Here is a 19,543-nt window from a genome sequence, read left to right on the forward strand (position 1 = left end):
AAGAGTTCACACACCTCATCAACATGCTCTTTCACAGGCGTGCTGGAAGCTGTTTCATGTGAGGGGGGCTGGGGGCTGGGTTGGAAAATATGTGACGTCATTATGTTGTGGCTGATGACAAGACATGAAATTTCTCTGTACTGTATACGTGTTGTAGCCATTAAAGAAAACATATTTAGTTTCATATTTATGTTTAAATATTATAGATTATAATTAATATTAAATATTATAAATATTATTTATTGTTTTTTTTTTATATAGTGGGTTAGACATGATTTTGACCACTTCATTGACTTTAGTTTTGTAGAAAGACTCATTTTAAAAGATTTTCGTTTTGTATAAATTGTATCTTAATTTTGATCAATGTTTTATCAACCAATTGCCTGTATTTAATAAATAATAAGCAAACCTAGCAGACAATGTAATAAGGCGCCGGCACGATCGCGTGAACTGGAGGGCACGAAACTCAGCTTGTGCATCACAGATTTGAGAAGTATAGGCTATCTATTATAGAAAGCTTGAAATTTCTACTTTTAAACGAAACTATTCAAAACGAAAAGAAATAGTCTACTCTCTGATTATGTAATCCATATGAAATGTAGCCTACATTTCTCTCTGGCGTTCATGGCGAGTCCGCATCGTCAACTTCATCTTTGCAGCGACACAGAAAACACCAGTTTATTAATAAACAATTAAATGTCTCCTTGCTATTTTTGATACATTCATAATCATTAGTTTTGCCGGTTCGTTGGGGCAAGCTTTATGCGTGTAGTACGGCTATATTAAACGCTCATTATCCTGTATATAGCCTATTTACGTAATTAAATTGATATAAAGGGGCGATTTGTCCACTAATGGGCTACTAGTCGACTAGGAAAAAAGTCAGAGGCAGCCCTTATTCCACATATTTTGGCACCAGCAGGGCATTCTGGGTTGAGCGAGGGAGCGGAATATTCAGAAATGCGCTCTCCGCTCACGTGCTCTGATCGGAACAAAGCATGACAAATTCAAACTTTATTTAATTTTCTCCGTAGCTTGAACACTCACTACATTAGGCATAAGAGCGTTAGTTAACGCTGTCCATTGATGCCCATTTTATTTCGCGTTTTTGAGGTACAATATTATGTTAGTCCACAGCCCCCCACCAGGGGGTGCTGATGCTATGACGAGGGGGCTGCAGCCCCCGCCGAACCCCCCTTCCCGCGCCCAGTGCCGGCCCGAGCCTTTTGGGGGCCCTAAGCAGAATTTGATTTGGGGGCCCCCTCCCACCACGCAGAGTCACCTGTGCTTGACGATTATTGACACAATGTCACGCTATAATGTTACATTATAAATTAATACAATGAGGTTATGTATTAATACAAAATAAATACTTAATAAAAAATAGATACTTAAAAAAGTTTTAACTTTTTCTGTACTCTTTTACTAACTCTTGGAAACTTCTAAAAACAAACTGTCACAAAACATATTAAAAAAATTATTTGCAAAATATCCTCCAACGTTTTGCAACACTTTGCAGTTTGAATGATGTCTTGTATGAAACATGACGGAGTATGTTTTTATGTTTCTACTGTTCGATCGCGCCCGCGACTCACACACACACAAACACACACACAACATATTCCAGCTTTGTAATCTTCCACTGTGATGTTTCCAAGCACATTTTTGCGCGTGTGAAGAGGATGATTTTTTCCGTCGATATTGGAACGTGAGTGAAGTACAAAGCCTATGATAAAGAATAGTTTACCATCCAAATCCATCGCGAATGTTGAAACATTTTGATTCTGAGAGAGATACGTGAGCCCAACGCCGCTTACTTTCACTTTCGCTTTAAATTATTTCGTTTTGGCTTGTTTATAGTTATTTTTTTATTCTTGTTCTGTTCTGAATATCATTACATTTAAAGGATAAATCATTGATCAAATCAAATTTTTGTGACATGGCTTAACATTACCGTGACTTTGTGCACAAATTGTCTATGCACGCGAGGTTATGCGCATGACTCAAACACTGGCAGACACAGCAGCAGTTGAAGGCAGGTATATTGATCATGAAATCAGAATTTTCGTGTATTGAATTATTAATCCTTTCATTCATTTATGTCACTTGTTTAAGTTAATTAATATGTAAGAAAAAAAAAAAAAAAAAACTCGATTGGGGGCCCCCTGGTGGCGAGGGGGCCCCAAGCAGCCGCTTAGTTCGCTTATGCCTCGGGCCGGCCCTGCCCGCGCCATTGCTCTTTCATCCCTTTAATACAAAGATTCAGTCTCGCTTATAACGCTCAAGCTCGGACGTTTTCAACTTAACTCCTCATTAGACTTCTGGAGAACTGCGGTTTTCTTTTCCAAGACGACATATTTTTGCTTGTATTCCTCGATCTCTGCAGCATTAAACTCCACTGATTTGGAGATGTTCGCACTCATGGTGCTGTTTTGTCTAATTTTGTCTGCGATGTCCTCCAGCTTTCTATCTTGAGAATCGAATCTCGCCGTTAAGGAGTTAATCGTCTGCAGAAAAGCTGGAGATTTCACAGTCGTCTGGCTTCAACTTTTTTTGAAGAGTTTTGGTTGGAGTAATGTGAGAAGCATCCCGTCGTCTTTCCTTTGGGTTCTCTCGGCCGTAATTGTGATCCATTTCCATGGGTAAATTTTGGGCTCTGTTTGCTGAATGCGCCATGTTCCCATCAAAGTTTACTCGTTCGATCTAGAGCGTATCAGAAGAAACAACTGAACGCAATAGTAACGTGTTTAATTGATCACTTGAGTTTCTGAGACTAGTTTATGAGAAGGCGGCAATAAAAAGTATAAATTGAAATAGTTCTGCCAGAGCTCAGCAAAACATGCGGCTAGCTCGCCATCTTGCTGGAAGACCCTTCTGTGGTTTTACTGAAGGAATTAATACTCATGAACTTAAAGCAGTGCTTTCCAATATGCAGGAGAGAAGTTAGATTTCCAACAGGTGTGTTATTAAGACTTAGAATAGTTTAAACAGTGGTTTATGTAAGGAAACATCATCTTAAAGTGCAGTAGGAATACATGAACTGAAGATATGAGTAAGAAAGGAGATCGATTGATTTCTTATCCTATAGTTGAGAACATTAATATTCAGAGGTGTCAAAAGTATTCACATTCATTACTCAAGTAGAAGTATAGATACTAGGGTTTAAAAAGACTTCTGTAGAAGTTGAAGTATCAACTCAAGCTTTTTACTCAAGTAAAAGTATAAAAGTACTGGTTTCAAAACTACTTAAAGTATAAAAGTAAAAGTAATGTAAGGAAAAAAATGCCATTAAGGACAAAAGCTTAGGCCGCGCCACAGGGGCCTATATAGTGCACTACCCCAGCTCCTCAAAAAAACACATTTTTCTAAAGGCCATATTTGACTATAATTATATTAAAATGTTGATGTTGAAAAATTTGGGATGATGCACTAGGCTACCTGTTTCAGCCGTATATATGCCCATAGAAAATTAATTTTCTAAATAAATAAGCTAAATAAGCGGAGGAATCAGGAAATTAATAGGATAATGTATTAAGGTTTTTAGTCTACACCTTAACAATACGTAAATTAATTAATTCTGTAATGTTTCAAATAACTAATAAAGACATGGTGGCAGTTTAACAGAGACTTAACTTTACTCCACTCATAGTGCAATGCAATAGTGCAATACTGTCTTGTTCCTTGCTTTTTGAAGAGGCCAAACACATGTCTGCATCTTTCATTAAAGGGATATAGTTCACCCAAAAATGAAAATCATTTACTCACCCTCAAACTGTTTCAATCCTGTATGAATTTCTTTCTTCTGATGAACACAAAAGAAGATATTTTGAAGAATGTCGATAACCAGACAGTGGATGGACCCCATTGACTTCCATAGTAGGAAAAAAAAATACTATGGAAGTCAATGGCCATCAACTGTCTGGTTATCGACATTCTTCAAAATATCTTCTTACTGTATGTGTTCAGCAGAAGAAAGAAACTGGTTTGAAACAACTCGAGAGTGAGTAAATGATGACAGAATTTTCATTTTTAACTAAGTGAACTAATCATTTAACAGAAATGAACTGTTGGCATATGTTTCACATCAATTCTGTCCAGTTTGTCCTGTTGGACACGACACACAGCAATACAGTCCAGTTTGTCCTGTTGGACACGACACACAGCAATACTGTCAAGTGTCCCCAAAAAAATCCCCCCCAAAAAATCCCCAAAAGGACAAGGATTTCGGATATTGACATCTTTGTGGGGATATTTTGACCCTATTGGATATTTTGACCCGCACACACACACTTCTCTCTCTCTCTCTCTCTCTCTCTCTCTCTCTCTCTCTCTCTCTCTCTCTCTCTCTCTCACACACACACACACACACACACGCACACACACACACACACACACTACCCACCCAGCACCAGACGTCATTAAGACGTTGTTTTTTGGGCTAAATCAAGTCGGCCCGTCATAGTCTTCATTTAGCCCAAACATAGACGTTGAAAATTGGGCTTTGTTTGGTCCGTCTGATTTGGTCCAAATTTAGCCCAAAAAAAAGTATTTGAAAATGTAGCTTTGTTTGGTCCGTCTGATTAGATCCAAATTTAGCCCACGTCCGTTTCGGACCACATATAGCCCTAATATAGACATGAACGTAAATAAAGTCAATGTAGCAAGCAAAGAAATATTGTAGAAATAGTTCCAAAGTTAAGTGTCACTGCACAACCTGGACATCCCAGCAATAAATGAGTTGTAAGCACCTATACGTTCGCAAACCATATATAACCATATATAAACATAAATGATTTGGCATGGCAGAAATTCAGCAAAATGCGCACCCTGATTATGTCGTTAAAAACGCTAGTGTTGTGCATTAGTACACCTATTTCTGAACAATCATATTGCAATGTAGGCACCAAAATATATATTTTTAATTACTGTTATTTGTTGTTATATAATGGTTATTATTGTTCAATAAAAAATGTTTCATATTAGTGTTTGCTGATGTACTTGTCAATTTCAATCATTTAATCTATTTATTTGATTAATAACTATTTTTTGTATGACATTTTAATCATTTTTATTTAAACCTTATTGTTGTTGTTGTTGTTTTTTAGTGTTTTTTTTATTTATTTTTATATTCATTAAAACGCTGATTCATTCTATAACGAAGCAAGACTGTAAACAAGGAAATTATTTTAACATGGAACAACACCAGCTGCAACCAACAAGCAAATGGCTTCGGGGTGAAGCTAATTCTGACACTTCACTTCAAAGAGATTGTCATGGGAAATTCCTTTAACCAAAGGAATGATACTCACAAAGATATCAACCTTTTGTCTCAGTGCCTGAACATTTTAATAACATTGTTGAAGACGTAAATAAAATTATCAAAATAAAAAGAATACGACGTTGCTTAAAGTGGTTATGAACAAGTATTAACTTCTAAGTTATACACAAATTTGTATCCAGTACTGATACAAATGAGTATGTGTTGCTGTGATATCTAAGTTAATAGTCCTTTTGCACCATGCTGGTGATAACAAAGTGTAACCTGACAATGTGTTGGCACTATGGTAATTAAAGAGTACATATTCTTCAATTTATAGAATATTTTTTACATTTACATTTATTAATTTAGCGGACGCTTTTATCCAAAAACGACTTACAAATGAGAACAATAGAAGCAGTGAAACTAACAATAGGACAGATATGCAAGTGCTATGACCCTTCCCAGTTTAATCTAACGCTTACATGTACTTTTTTTTAATAGATATAGAATAGAAAATAATTAGTATTAATGGATCAAGTGTTGCCGAAAAAGATGCGGGTTCCCACCCACTTTTTAAAAATAGATGCAGCGTCTTCAGCCGTTTCTTGAAAGTGCTATGGACTCAGCAGCTCTGGGTTCGCTTGCAGAGCGCAAGTTTCTGGATGGCACGTAAGTCTGAAGTAATGAGTTTAGGTAAAAGGGAGAAGAGCCAGTTGTTCTGTAGGCAAACGTCAGTGACTTGAAAATACACAATATAATTTGTTTCAGAAGTTCTTTAATTACAACTTAATATAACAACAATGTTCAGTTTTAACGGCATGCCATTTAAACAGGAAAGTAACAGCTCCACAAAATTAAAAACATGGTCAATAAAACTTGTACAACTGTGTAATTATTCAAGCATTACTGTTTTAACATGTTTAAATGGCAAGCCAAGTAAGCATTCACAACTTAAAATAGATTTACAAGAAATTTAAAAGGCATGTTTTAAAGATGTTATTAAAAAGACATTGAACATACAAGATGTGAATGAGCTTAATCACATTAGTTTGATCGGAGTATTGTGTTTACACGAGTGAAAGTTTAATCGCAATATTAATTGCAATATTAATCGCAATATTGCCAAAATCCCATTAAAATTGCATTATGTAACACAATCAATGTGTGAAGAAATTGCTTTATCCTTATGAACATTCGACCAGAGAAATGAAAATAATGTTGTTATTGTTAATGTTTGTTCCAAATGACTTGGAGATGAGGAACACAAATGAAGATAGCAAAGGGGGACAACTGACCCCCAATTCACATTCATTTTATAGGCTACAAAAAGGTGCAATGAACAGTGTCATTGAACAGTGCTAAACATCTCCATTTGGGTTATGTTTGAAGTAAGTTGGCCTAACTGTTTTTTGGAGGGTGAAAAAACAACAAAAAACATGACAAATCTTTTTTTCTTTTTCTTTTTTCTTCAAAATCTCTTATGCTTTGTGTGCTGCACCTTGCCTTAAATGATTTCATTACAGCCATAACTTCGGTACCTGTCCCAGCACACCATGGCGCCCCAATAGGGCAGGCAAGCCAGGCAATTGCCTGGGGCCCCGCATTTTAAGGGGCCCCCGAGGGCTGATAATTCAAACAATCAGGAATGTTAATATAAAGACGCAGCAACATCTCTGCATCCCCCTTAGTGGGGCCCCTCTCTCGTTACGCTGGTTATGCGGTTACCAGCTCGCCTCAGCCGCCTTTTTCAAACTGGAGCAGCGCTTACTCGCAGCAGGTATGTAGAAAATGCATGATTTGATTTGTTAAACATGAAAATGACTTCTCCGTCTGGCATGGCCGCTCACTCTAACGTTAACCTAGATAAATGTGCGCTATTATTAGGTGCAAATCCAAGTGTTTGTGCGGAATGTGGAGCGCGCACTGCATGACATTTTGGAGGCGCCGGCGACGTCACTTGGATTTTCCTATCAACAGTGGAAACAACTTAAAATACTCCATCATTTCTGTCCATACAGAAAAGAATAATGCATCTGTCGCAACTACTTTTATTTGTGTAAACTCACAATAACAATAAAACGTTGTGCTTTCGTAAAATAAAATAAAACAATCAGGGCGCGCTTTCATGGTCTCCGTTAACTGGAGCGCGTCTCAAAAATAAATAGAAACACAGCGTATACTAGCCTCAAATACATGAGAAATATATCTATATAAAGCTTGAGCGCGGAATAGGCTATTCCTCCATGCATCCAGTATTTAAGCAGAAATATATATATATATAGCCTATATATATATATATATATATATATATATATATATATATATATATAATTATATATAATTTTTTTGGATAATATATCTTCATTACATAGCCTAGATATAATTGTACAAAATTAAAAAAGTAGCCTAGTCAAAACACAAAACATCTAACAGAACATATGTTGTTTAATTTTTACGACATTGTGTACTTATTTTTTAAATGAACGAAATATCAGTCTTCATCTTTATAACAGAAGACATAATACAATACAGCAATCTTCAAGATACAGTAAATCTTCAAACTAATTTTGCCTGGGGCCCCCACTCAGTGTTGGTTTGCCTGTTAGTTAGTAATACACTTTCAGCTAAAAGTGATTATAGAGATACCACCAGGGTATAATATTACACAAAAAATTGCATTCCCACTGTTCTCATTATAAGAAAAAATATGCAGCCAGAAGAGAGAAAGAAAAAAAAAACACTCCATCAGTTTTAATTTAATTAATTAATTATTTTATGTGTCATTTAATGGCAGAATAATATAACAAAAGATTGGAATAAATGTATACATTACATTTTACATAATTAAGAAAATATAAAAAAATTGAATTTTTGCTCGCGTGCTAAGCCCGCGAATCTGGCCGAGGGTATATAAGCGGCTGTCTCGGTGCTTATCGCGCGCATTGCTTCCGGATACAGAGATGTGAGTATTCAAGTAGCCTAGCCTATGTAACCAATTGATTTAAATTACATTTACAACTGAAAATATGAATTATAAAACCACAAATATGACAATTAACAATATGACCAGAGTAAATAATACAATTAAGTTATATGGGATAGCCTGATGAGCCTGTGAGGGAATGTGAGCCTGATTGGTTTTCTCAACTAAGTTATTTTAACCACTAAAAATAAGTTATCTCATAAAAGTGAATATCAAGGAACATATTAAGATATGTAAAGGTTAATTGACTATCTTTTTCTTGTAAATGTACATCTTACAAGCGTCCTTATAGGCCTAACTTACAATCTTCCGTTAAATACCGTTAGATGTATGACGTCATTTGAGAGACGCGCTCGCGCTCTTTTAGTTAGAGTTTGTTTGCCATGTTAACGTTACTTTGGAGGAACAGTATTATTATTAGTAGGCTAGTAGTAGGGTTTCCAAGGGTCACAATCCTACAGATTTTAGGTTAGGCTAGGAAGCGATAGGTTAGGCTACTATAGGAAGCGATTGGCAGGAGAGTTTGATCAGGTTTGGAGCAAAACTCAGCAGGACTGATCGATTTTGTCCCCACCACTTTTTGAAACATCTTGCGGCAAGGATGTACCTAATAAAAATAAATAAAACATATCCATTTAACCAGCGGAGTTTTTTAAATCAAGAGTGCTCCTTGCCTGCTATAAGTGGCGCGCGGATACAGTGTTCTCAGTTGTGACACGCGCACAGTCCACACGGACACGCGCTTTAACGACGTTGCGGAGTCTTTCTATTTGTTCTGGTGAAATCACAAAACAAAACTCACACAAACGTGTCCCTGCTTGACATACAACCACTGATGAACATATTCGGTTTTGAAGACAGAAAAAAAAAAACTATTCGAGTGCGGATGAACCCAGAATTTCTGACTCGCTTGCAAAAATTCTTCTCACATAGCCCATGAAAGCACACAAACTACTTTTACAGTGAACATGTGGAGAAGCAATGCATTTATTTACATGAAAATGCTCGATACTAACAATGCTAATTACTAGCAACAAATTAAAATCCAATGTATTTATTGGCATAATGCAGCATACATGAAACTTAAGGACTGTTACCAGGTTTGATAAATATATATTTTTCACTTCTTTGTTTTATTAGATTTTGGATTGTCTTCCTCTGCCTCATCAGTTTTAATTTCACGGTAAGTAGGCTATACTATTACTTAGCTGCTCTTAAATGTGTTGTCAGTAATATATGTTGTATATTTTATTTTTAAACTTACATTGAATATTTATATTTGGTCTTTTTTTTTTTTTTTGTGATGAGACAACTATCCATAGGATATTCACGTAGATTCAGAAATTAAGAGAACACTGCAAAGTTATTTATAGGTATGCTTTTGAGTAAAAATAATATTTTATTTTATTTTATTCTAAGCTACTGAAAACATTTCTCCCAAATTCCAAATAATCAAATTGTCATTTAGATACATTTTTTTTGCAGAAAATTGCAAACAAATATGCAGTGTTTTCAGATCTCAAATAATGCAAACAAAACAAATTCAACCCTAACCCTTACCCTTTTTTAAACTAGACAATACTAATGTTTTAACTTACAGTTCAGAAATCAATATTTTGTGGAATTCATCCCAGCTCATCCCAAACCTGCGTCCAAGCCCTCCACAGACTATCATCAAGACCTCACTTCAGCCCATGAGCTCGCTCCAGCCCGTTAGCTCGCTCCAGAGTCCGCTCCAGCCCGTGAGCTCGCTCCAGAGTCCGCTCCAGCCCATGAGCTCGCTCCAGCCCGTTAGCTCGCTCCAGAGTCCGCTCCAGCCCGTGAGCTCGCTCCAGCCCATGAGCTCGCTCCAGCCCGTGAGCTCGCTCCAGCCCGTGAGCTCGCTCCAGCCCGTGAGCTCGCTCCAGAGTCCGCTCCAGCCCGTGAGCTCGCTCCAGCCCGTTAGCTCGCTCCAGCCCGTTAGCTCGCTCCAGAGTCCGCTCCAGCCCGTGAGCTCGCTCCAGAGTCCGCTCCAGCCCGTGAGCTCGCTCCAGCCCGTTAGCTCGCTCCAGCCCGTTAGCTCGCTCCAGAGTCCGCTCCAGCCCGTGAGCTCGCTCCAGCCCGTTAGCTCGCTCCAGAGTCAGCTCCAGCCCATGAGCACATAGTTCCACCACTCTGTTATATTTTCAAAGTTACAATGACTTATTAGTAAAGTTTTATTTCTGTCAAATGAGGGATATATAGTTTTTAATATCTGTGTTGTGAAAATTTAGGATGCAATTTTATTTTATTTGTTAAGAAATCACTAAAATGTGTTCATTATGCATTTTAAAGTATTTATTTGTAGATGTAACTACAAGACAGTAGCAGTCAAATAGTAACAGTCAAAATAAATGGGAACCATCCCCCCTCCATCCCACACAGAAATCATACTGTTAATATTTAGTTCTTTCATTTTCATGGACTTTTTGTATTCATGAGTTTCATGTACGATATCACGATTTTTGATTGTCGACAATTAAAATGTATCGGGCAATTCCATGCAAATGTCATCCATACCATGAAAAAATAAAGTTTTTACCTAAAGATCAAAACCCTTTTTAAGTTGTCCATTTAGGTGTGCAATATACTGTATTGTGCTGTATCAGAAATGAAGAAAATTATGAGGTCACAACGCTTCAGTGCACTGTCACGTCCATGGCATTTTAAAGATAACGTTTATAACAATTATAAATACAAATAACATGAAACTTTATATGCAAAGCTAAATTACGCTTATGTTTATTAGGATCGACATTTAATCCAACTGCTTTGCTCTGAACAACCATAATAATGTGTTACGGACGCTTCAAATTAATGCATGACTACGGATTACATAAGTAGAGAGTTTCCTGTTTTGAATAGTTTTGTTTAAAAGTAGACATTTCATATGCTTTTCAAGTATTTCAAGTAACTTTCTATATAGCTATATGTAGTAATAGGGCTATTATAATAGGGACCGTGAGCTCAATAATAATAAAATGTTGATAATAATCATAAATATTTGTTGAGCATCAAATCATCATATTAGAATGATTTCTAAATGATCATGTAATGAAGACTGGAGTACTGATGCTGAAAATTCAGCTTTAATCACAGAAATAAATTATATTTTATTGTATTATCATGTTCAAATGCACCTTTCACACGGACGTGATAACATAATCAGACCGTATTTGCTTTCAATTCGATTTTTTCCGTTTACACGTGGACATGAGGCTGTACGCTGTTTTTCAGTTTGTGGGCTAATTAATGCCATAATAGTAATAAAAAATAAATTAGATTTACACAACAAACAAATCCTATTTTTTTCAAGACAAGCTTTTTTACTCTGAGTGAATGACCGAGTTACTTGTCCGAAGGACAAACACATGACAAAGCTTAATGACAAGCCCAGCGGTCTGTACACTCTAAACAATGCTGGGTTGTCTTAACCCAATTTTGAGTCAAATATGGACAAACCCAAACGGTGGGTTAAATTTTTTTAATTTAATGTAACCCAACGGCTGGATTAGTCCATATTTGACCCATAGTTGGGTTGAAACAACCTAGCATTTTTTAGAGTCTACACTTAAAAGGATAGTTCACCCAAAAATGAAAACTGTCATCATTTATTTTTTCTACAGACATCTGTAGCATTGTTAAAATGGCCTCAGATTATCTTAAAAACTGGAGGAAGGTCAATTCTATGGTAAAGAAGCTAGCTGAGGATGACAGGGAAGAAGAGTTCATGGATGACATGTCCTATCTGGATTATGACGAGTTTGATGCTGTGGATGATGGCAGGGATCGAGAAAGATACAGTGTTGAAGGTCCAGACACAGAAGATGAAGTAATGGAGGAGGCACCTGAAATAGCTGGTGACCTAGATGAAAACAGATTGGACCTATGTAATGACTTGGCAGATTGGGCAGTGACCAATAATCAATCACACAAATCACTCAATGACTTGCTCCAAGTTCTACGTAATCATGGACACAATGACCTGCCTAAGGACTCACGGACACTTCTTTGTACTCCAAAAGTAGTGGAACGCCAGGCAAGATGTAACGGCGAATACATCTATTATGGTTTGGAAACTGGTATACGGTGCATACTTCTTCAGTGCCCAGCTTCACCAGATCACATTGCTGTCACCATTAATGTTGATGGTGTGCCATTATTCAGATCTAGTGCTGCTCAATTCTGGCCCATGCTGGCAAAGGTTGATGGATTTGAGCCTTTTATCATCTGCCTGTTTAGTGGCATGACAAAACCTGCACCATTGGAAGACTATGTCCAAGACCTGGTAGAAGAAATTAAGAGGCTCAGGGAAAATGGAATTCAACACAATGGAAATGTCATACAGGTTCACATAAAAGCCTTTATCTGTGATGCTCCAGCAAGAGCTTTCTTGAAAAACATAATCTACCACACTGGATACCACAGCTGTGAGAGGTGTGAAGAGGAGGGTGAATGGTTGGGTAAAATAGTGTTCAACAGCAAGGATACATCCCCTAGCAGGACAGATGAAAAGTTCAGCCAGATGGCCTACAGAGCAAAACACCAGAATGGGGAGACACCACTGATCAGAGCAGGCATTCCATGTGTTGGCTCTTTTGTTCTTGATTACATGCACCTTGTTTGTCTTGGGGTTGTGAGGCGCATCCTGTACTACCTGTGCAGGATCCCCAATCCTCGTAGACTCTCTCCGAGACAGAGAGCTGAACTCTCCAGTGAACTCATTAAGCTGAGGAACTCAATGCCCAGTGAGATGGCAAGGAAACCCAGATCCCTTCAGGAGTTGGATAGATGGAAAGCCACCGAGTTCCGGCAGTTCCTGCTGTACACTGGACCAGTGATACTCCATGGAATTGTGGACCAGGATTTATACCACCACTTCCTTTGCCTGACGATTGGAATGTCGATCCTTCTTTCTGCAGATCGTGAGCGGAGAAACCACTTTCTACCATATGCAGCAGACCTCCTTAATCACTTTGACATCAATAGTGCTGAGGTCTATGGAAATAAATTCACTGTCTACAATGTGCATAACGTAAAACACCTCCATGAAGATGTTGCACATTTTGATTGTTCGTTAAATGAAATATCTGCTTTCCCTTTTGAGAACCATCTGAAAACCATCAAGAAGCTTGTCAAGACCAGCCATAACCCTTTGGTGCAAGTGGCAAAGCGTATGGCAGAGAAGGAGCGTACACAAAAAAATACGAAACAGAAGCAAACTCGCATGCAGCCAGTGTCAGCAAAGCAGAGGGACAGCTGTTTTTTGCTCAAAGATGGTAGCGTAGCTTTTGTAACTGAAGAAAAAACAGATGGCAAATTAGTTTGCAGTGTCATCCCAGATCACCAGACCTCCAACCTATTTGAAAAGCCTTGCCAGTCTAAACTCCTAGACATTGCTTTTGTCAGCAGTACCTACAGCACAGCTAAAACACAACTACTACAAAGCCAGGACTTGAAAACAAAAGCTGTATGTCTACCACACTATGGAGGATATGCCATCTTCCCTTTGTTGCATGAAATATAATGAAAAATGAAGCATTCTTTTTTTTTTTTTTTTTGTTGCCCTTTTGTAGTTTCAGACATGGTTTTTGCAAGGGCTGTTTGGATTGAGGGTGACAAACATTTTGAGGGTGTCATCCCAAAAAACTGGATCCTTGAAGATGAGAAGATTGTGAGATGGCCAAAGACCCAGGTGCAGTCAGCCCATAAAAAAAAGTTAAACCCCATGGAGGACTGGCTCACTTTCCTGCTGGTGAAAATAAAAATGACATCAGGTACAAATACACATAATGACCTACTGAATTTGGTGTTGTTATTATTTCTCTGCGTTATTTACATACAGGTTACTGTACATTTCTATTTAACTTGGTGATTTATTTTGTAGAAAACGAGAAAGACTGTGAGCTTTATGATTACACGTCATCAGCCCAAACTGACCACGAAAATATCACCAATATGCCATATAAAAAGAGAGTTGTAAAAAAGAGGAAACATGACGATTATATGGAATGTAAGTGCATAATTGTTCTCCAAAATATTTTATACATACAGGGCTCGACATAACGCTTGTCTGCTTGTCCGGGAGTGGATTTTTTGAAGGGGCAAGTGGAAGAGAATTTGACATGCCCGACCAGACAAGTAGACTGGTATCGGTTTCCCGATCACGTTGTTTCTTAGCGCGCTATGAAACCTCTTAAGGTATAAATTAATTAAAGGTATACCATTAGGCGTGTTCCCCGAACTATACCTTAGTAAGCCGCTTCGACGTTACCCGGTGCTGTCCGTGGCGATGGTGCTGAATTGGTTGATATCATTGGGCTCGAGAATCAATTAGCCTATTCTCTCGTGCAGGGGCTGCTTCACTGAGTTATGCGAGAAAGTGCTGTTCTTTATAAAAGAAGCGCTTCAGAAATAGTTGAAATTGCATTATAGGACTCATGGGATATTATAAAAAATAATCCAAACTATAATAGCCTATAATAGCCTAGCCTACATATTTTAAAATTCTATCATAAATTGCTGCCTCAATAACCATTTTTACAATTTTTTACGTGCTTTCATCTCTTTCCCATTTTTTGTTCGCTGATGTGGAGCTGCGATGAAATAGTGAACGTTCTTGTAAATACTTTCCAGCATTTCAGTAATAAAAGTGTAGCCCTACATCATACGGTACTCGGTAGTGATCAAAAAGGATTTAAACAGTGAATTTTGAATCTCTTCTTGTAAACTCAGAGATGTGGATTCAGATTTGCAATTAAATTCCCACCAAAAAACTGACAACATTGTTTGTCAAAAAACAATTTGGCCAGGGATTTTTACGAGGGTTGCGTGAGAAAAAACACTGACATTATGGATTCGGGCGGCAATAAAATCACTTACCTGATTTACATTTACCTGTAAATGTTTAAAATACCGTACGAGCCCGCCCAGCCCATGATAAACAATTAGTGTCCGAATAGGACTTAACTGACAGTAGCTTTCATTGGCCTTTGAAAGCGCTCCGCGTTTTTAACACAGTAGGCCTACGGGTTAACATACTGTGGTAAAAATACCAAATGTGGAGTTCTTATATTTGTAGCCTATATATGAACATATTACATATTATTAGCATATGATAGGCTACAGTTAAGCAACATTACACGACCAAGGGCCGTTTTCCTGAATACCATCACGATTGAAAATGTGACTGATTTCGTAGAACAGTTCAATAAATAAGTAGGCCTACTTACTTTTTTGACGCAATATTGACTGCTTTTGTTCTATTTCAGCTGCGAAAAAAGTTCCAAACAGAGACCACAGTAGAACCAAACTGCACCTCACAGCAACACTCAACCAGAGGGTTTCATTGCTTAATGATTCAGCGTTTTGAACGAATCGATTCAATAACCTATTCATAAACAATTGCCTCAATCTTGAATGAATCAGCCATTTGAACGAATATTGACCAACACACACACACACACACACACACACACACACACACACACACACACACACACACACACACACACACACACACACACACACACACACACACACACACACACACACACACACCCAGCATTTCTTATTTGTATATGAAAAAAAATATATATTTTGAACAATCGCAAAACTTTATTTAATGTCTTTGTAATTTTGCAGTGTAGGTATTGATTTAGGATTGATGAAGCATATATTTTACAACATTAGGGGAAAAATGTTTCCTGTTAAAGGTAAAAAAAAAAAAAAAATGTCCTTGGGGTAAATATCACAAAGATGTAGATTTAATTTCTAGAACTCTAAGAATGTTGCTACAGAATAAATTATATTTTTCCCCAGACAAGCAACTTTTTACAAAGGGAATGACCAACTTACTTGTCCAAAGGACAAGCACGTCAAGGCTTAATGTCGAGCCCTTCATTTTGTTTTGTTTTTTTTTACTTGCAAAAACAAGGCTTACTGATGTAATAATTGCAGGGTCGTTTAACTCAGAAGATGATGTCTCAAAAGTCAAGAACAAGTCAAGTGAGGGCGAATACATTTCTCGAAACCTATTAGAAATAAGGATTTTCTATGTTATTTTAGTTTTGTTTAGTTTAGGTTTATCACAACATAGTGATGTATAAATACCATTTTGACTGTTTCAGATAAGAATTTGCAGGCATTTCCAAAGCCTCCCGAACTCCTGAAAAACCGAACTCCTGCTACCATTGTCCACACCACTTCTGAAGGTAAATCAAGAGTGCTAGCTTAATCCAGTGAACAGAGAACAGTATTGCTTATTGTAGTGACAGTAAATAATCACATTATTTAAGTTCTCTGTATAATATAAAAGTAAAAAAATAAGTAATTTCAAATCACATCAGATTAAAAAGGTCCTGTTTGATAGTTTTTTTCTTCTTGCAGAATTATCCATGGATCAGAATGACCAGTTGACTCAGAGCCAACAGCTGCCAGATTCATCTTCAGAAGATGATGAAATTGAAATTCCAGGTAATGTTAAGCTTTGTGTGTAACAATCACTACACTTTTTGGATGGTTCTGATGGGATAAGCTATGGAAGTGAGCTAAGCAACATCACATGAAAAAGTGCTGTTATTCTGGAGATGATTATGATGTTAATTGTTTGTTTGCATATGTTGAAGATAACCCTAGTCCAATAAGGGAGCGATCAAACTCCTCCAGTCGATCACACCATGGAAGTGATAGAAGGCACTCCACTTCTACTTCTAGACATGGTAAGAAAATCAACTTGTTAGATAAAATTGTTGCAGAACCATTGGTACATAGTGTGTGTATAGCCTACCTATGCAGACGCCACTGCATAAAGGATATGCGCCTACATGTGGCAGACTGTCTTTATATCTGATTGAAAAAGGAGGATTTAAACTATGTAGTAACTCATAATGTATTAACAAACCATAATGTAAATCCAGTTCAAATGTATTATTATTATTTATTATACTACTATATAATGTTATTATAAGAATAATTGCACTGTAAATTGCAATTGTTTGTGTTACAGTGCATTCCACCCCAATAAGGGAGCGATCAAACTCATCCATTCAGTCACACCATAGAAGGCACTCCACTTCTACTCTTAGACATGGTAAGATAATCAAATCAAAATTTTGGCAAGAAATATGAGTTTTTATTTTTATTTGTTTGACACTGTAATATTATTGTGCATGTCGTATAACACTGTATTATTATTATTTATTATACTACTATATAATGTTATTATAACAATAATTGCACTGTAAATGATAAACAACAAATGGGAACACCAATGTTCATATGTTTAAAAAAATATAATTATAACAATGTTGGAGAGTTTATATTGTACTACTTTTCTCATATTGTTAATGTCTTTATCATATGGGATTTTTTTCTTATTTCATAAACATAAACATTTCACGTTTGTGTTACAGTGCATTCCACCCCAATAAGGGAGCGATCAAACTCATCCATTCGATCACACCATAGAAGGCACTCCACTTCTACTTCTAGACATGGTAAGATAATCAAATCAAAATTGTTGGCAAGAAATACCTAAGTTCATAATTTTGAGCTCATAATGTAATTTTTAAAACATACCCACCAAAACACTGTCATAATGTCATAACTGTAACAGCCTTTTAAAAAATAATCAAAACATTGGTATTTCCTTACAGTATATTTAAATAAATAAATAAATCCAACTTTACACTACCAACGAAATGCATCATATTTAAATATTCATGCAATTATTAATTCTACTACTATTACTGTACATTACTCATATATACATTAGCTGAAAATCACTTGTAGGCTTTAGTTAAAAGAGAATTTTGAATGTTTGTTTTTATTAGACAACAAAAAGGCATACATAATGTCAAATGAAAAACAGTGCACAATACCAACACAGTGTACAAAGAAAAGTATATATTGTATAATATATATATATATATATATACTTTATTCTTATTTCATAAACATAAACATTTTCCTGTCTTCCTGTAACACATTTCATGTTGGTGTTACAGTGCATTCCACCCCAATAAGGGAGCGATCAAACTCATCCAGTCGATCACATTCTACTTCTAGACATGGTAAGATATTTAACTTGTTAGATAAAATAGTTGGCAAGAAGTACCTTAGCATGCTGTGTGTGTGTGTGTGTGTGTGTGTGTGTGTGTGTGTGTGTGTGTGTGTGTGTGTGTGTGTGTGTGTGTGTGTGTGTGTGTGTGTGTGTGTGTGTGTAAATTACAGATACATTAGACCCAACAGAAGACTCTAGTCACTCAAGTGACACTACAGCTTCAGATGCTAATTGTGATTAGCTGAGTGATTAGCTAAATCATGCTAAGAACATGTTAAGAACTCTATAAAACTCCACAGTTACCATCTAGCAACACCATAGTGACCAGCCAGAACACCATAGTAACCACCTACACTCAAAAAAAAATTGTGTCTAAACATAAGATTTATGTATTTGAATTGCATGTAAAATTCCCATGCATTTGGATTACATAGTTGTAACATAAACCAATCAATACTCTGAATGTGATTTATATTTGTCAGTCATATGTAAATGAAACAGATAAGATTTATGTAATAGTACACAGAAAAACGCCCATGTTAAATTAACACTGCTCAGTGTTCATATGTGTGCACACTACAGAGTTAAAGCGGTGTTGAAGTTAATGAGATAATTAAGTGATGATTGAGCATTAATTATGAACACCTAGTTAACAAGCAGAATCACTGAAGGAAAGAGAAACACAAAAACTACAACTGACTTCAGCCACAGCCTTAGATGAAATCAACTGAAGAGAAAGGAAGACATTAAATCTGTGAAGATCTCAGCAGAGGAGGATTTCAGCAGAGGAGGATTAAACAACTCCACAAACAGCATTACCAGCTTCACTTATTACTAACCAGACTGACTTTATTTCATTTCCGTTTGAATGAAATCAATAGTTGTATTTTAAAGTCACCATGATGGTGGTTAGCGTTTGCTTTAGTTGGGCTCTTGACCATTGACTCTTTAATATAAAATTTTCTCTGGCTGCTATAATTATGTGTTTATAAAACACGTTTGTTGCAGTGAAAAAGCCAAGAGAAAAAAAGATCAGGTGATGTTGGCTGTTTATTGATGATGACAAAGTCATCATCATGTAATTGCCTCATTCGCTGATCTTGTTCAGTGTCTAATGCTTTTTAATATTGTTTTATTCATAACAGAAGCCATTTGATTTTACAGCATGAAATCTAACAGTGTTGTTTATCAAACAATATACTTTTTTTTCTTCTTTTTT

General features: G+C 36.7%; 1 protein-coding gene across 1 annotated transcript; it reads left to right on the forward strand.

The window, feature by feature from the left end:
- Window positions 1-7,002: 7,002 nt before the first annotated feature.
- On the forward strand, window positions 7,003-19,364 carry LOC309496455 (uncharacterized protein; the record flags this gene model as incomplete). The annotated part of the gene is made up of 10 exons (XM_082166445.1): window positions 7,003-7,037; window positions 9,384-9,426; window positions 13,838-14,038; window positions 16,391-16,474; window positions 16,650-16,736; window positions 16,889-16,981; window positions 17,269-17,352; window positions 17,675-17,758; window positions 18,269-18,334; window positions 19,333-19,364. The coding sequence occupies exons 3-10, from the start codon at window positions 13,846-13,848 to the stop codon at window positions 19,362-19,364; spliced, it is 723 nt and encodes a 240-aa protein (XP_082022571.1). The 5' UTR covers window positions 7,003-7,037; window positions 9,384-9,426; window positions 13,838-13,845.
- Between the last annotated feature and the right edge of the window lie 179 nt (window positions 19,365-19,543).

This window comes from Leuciscus leuciscus (genome assembly GCF_965113295.1).
Source record: "Leuciscus leuciscus genome assembly, chromosome: 4".
NCBI lineage: Eukaryota > Metazoa > Chordata > Actinopteri > Cypriniformes > Leuciscidae > Leuciscus > Leuciscus leuciscus.